The sequence below is a fragment of the Propithecus coquereli genome, unplaced genomic scaffold (genome assembly GCF_000956105.1).
Source record: "Propithecus coquereli isolate 6110/MARCELLA unplaced genomic scaffold, Pcoq_1.0 Scaffold149, whole genome shotgun sequence".
NCBI lineage: Eukaryota > Metazoa > Chordata > Mammalia > Primates > Indriidae > Propithecus > Propithecus coquereli.
The window spans coordinates 1394831-1397127 of record NW_012139302.1 but is presented as its reverse complement, the minus strand read 5'-3'; the positions used below and the strand labels follow the sequence as shown (position 1 = coordinate 1397127).

General features: G+C 36.2%; 1 protein-coding gene across 1 annotated transcript in view; it reads right to left on the bottom strand.

Annotated features, from left to right (window-relative positions):
- ADAMTS5 (ADAM metallopeptidase with thrombospondin type 1 motif, 5) overlaps window positions 1-2297 on the bottom strand; it is a 54361-nt gene that overhangs the window by 36618 nt on the left and 15446 nt on the right. Inside the window, exon 2 of the mRNA XM_012640138.1 lies at window positions 938-1070. Coding sequence (XP_012495592.1) covers window positions 938-1070 — 133 coding nt within the window. The remainder of the gene's footprint in view (window positions 1-937; window positions 1071-2297) is intronic.

The following is a 2297-nucleotide window of genomic DNA, read 5'->3' as shown; positions in this document are numbered from 1 at the left end:
AAGAAATACACAGGAATATAAATAATACCTACTATCTAAACTCTACCCAATTTGATCCTTAAAACAGCTTCATGAAATAGGCACTATCTCCCTGTATCTCAGACATGAAAACTGAAATTTAGAGAGTCTAAATAATTAGACCAACATTACATAGATAGAAAGTACTTTAGCAAGAATTGAGTCCAGATGTGTCTAACATCTAGTCCTAAGAGTACTAAGCAAATTTCTCACACACCTAGTAGCCCAGACCAATGATTAGAAAGCTCATATTCCTTATTTTCAGGCTATTTTTTAGCAATCAACTGAGTCCTATATTTATAGTTGTAGGATTTAGATGTGTTTCTTATAACAAACAAATTGGGCAAATATGTTTCTTATAACAAACAAATTGGGCAAATGACATTTTAAAACAAACTCTGTCGAGTGTTAGGCTTGGTTTCATTTGCCTTGCTATTACGAATGAGACAGAAATATGTACCATAAGCAATTGACTACCTTTGACAAGAGCCTACAATTTTCACTCATAATGAAACAAAACATGTTAAACTTTTGTGCACACTGATTAGCCCTGGATGAGTCAATACTGTCTTTAATAACTTCTAAGATGGACATCTCTGCATTTCACAGTTGACTGTGACAAATTTCGTCTAGGAGACATTTAGGGATGCTTAAAATGACAGTAAGAAGACAGTAGCTGTAGTGAAGTTCTCTTACATTTTCAAATGACACAATCAGAAGGAAACATCTACTGTGTTGCTGACTTTGCCTTCCCTCTCCCGTTTCAGTTAACCCTAAAAGTGCAAATATAAACAAATTTAATCCCCAATGGTACATCTGAACCAGGAGAAATCTGGAATTAATTGCCAAGTATTTTGGTTCCTGTTGCAGCTGTTACAAGTGTTTGATTTGGCGAGGGAAGAGAAAAGGCGCCGCATACCAATTTCGTGAGCCACGGTGAAAGCTGCATGGAGGCCATCGTCTTCAATCACAGCACAGCTGCGCTCTGGAGAACATATGGTCCCAACGTCTGCCATTCCCAGGGTGTCACATGAATGATGCCCACATAAATCCTGCCCAGGAGAAAGAAAGAAATCATTAAAACCAATTTACATCCAGAAGGAGCCACCACATACAGCCACTTGCTTACCCCAAATGGCAAGACTGGGATATGTTTATGATATCACCTGTTCTGCTTTGGAAATGCTCCAAAGGCAAACACAAGGCAGCAACTCTTCTGAGCTACTCCAGGACCCCGAAGCACAGAAAGATAACGGAACTCAATTACTTTTAAAAAGATATCTTAGGATTGTAATGTGTCCATTGCAATAGCAGCCTCAGCCTTAACAAAGCTGTAATATATATATGTCATGGATCACTGTCACATATGGTCATGCTTAGAAAAGCCCTAATATTCTGACCTAAATTCATGCTAAATTTATCATGAGTCTGGCCTAACAAGTTCTTTTCCATCACAGGGGCAAATTGCAACCACATATCTGCAACAGAATATAAATTTATCAGTAATTCGGCTGAAAAACTAAATCCACAGCATAATTCCTAGAAAGATCATCTCTTAATTTCCAAGATGAGTTTTAATTTCATAGGTTGTATTTTCTGAAATTTGTGCATTCTTACTCGTAGCATTTAATGTAGTGCTTCTCAACCTATCAATCTCTAGAAAATATATGTCATATACTGTGTGTATGTATGTGAGCATATGCATTTTTCAGGTTAAGAAGTCCCATAGCTTTTAAGGGATTCTCAAAAGGGACCATGGTCACACTCCCATGAATGGTTAAAAATGATTTGGATAAGGGACAGCAACGAGACTCCTAAGATAGGCGACAAAGAGAAAATATAAGCCACAATTTTTGACATGACAGATTTGTAATGATAAACTTTACCTTTAAATACTATTTGAATATTAATGGACATGAGTTTCTTGTGCTTAGCTACTATTTTTAATGAAAATTTATTAAGTATGCCCATATATATCCCAAAACAGCAAGATAGTATTTCTAGTAAGCCATAAGTTAATAACTTCAAAAGGAAAGGATTTAAAAAATATATTAATTACTAAAAAGATGACTGTTTATTAGTTGAAATAATGGGTTGTTTCTATTACAGCAATCAGTTTTCTAAGACCAACAACTACACTGTTTTGTAGTGGGAACTCAACAAATGTTTGCTTAATTGAATGGAACTGTGACATACAGTGAGAAGCATGTAGTCCTCTCACACATTTAATATACTGTATGTTAGCAGGACCTCAACAGCCTTCAGGCAACCAGTGAAAG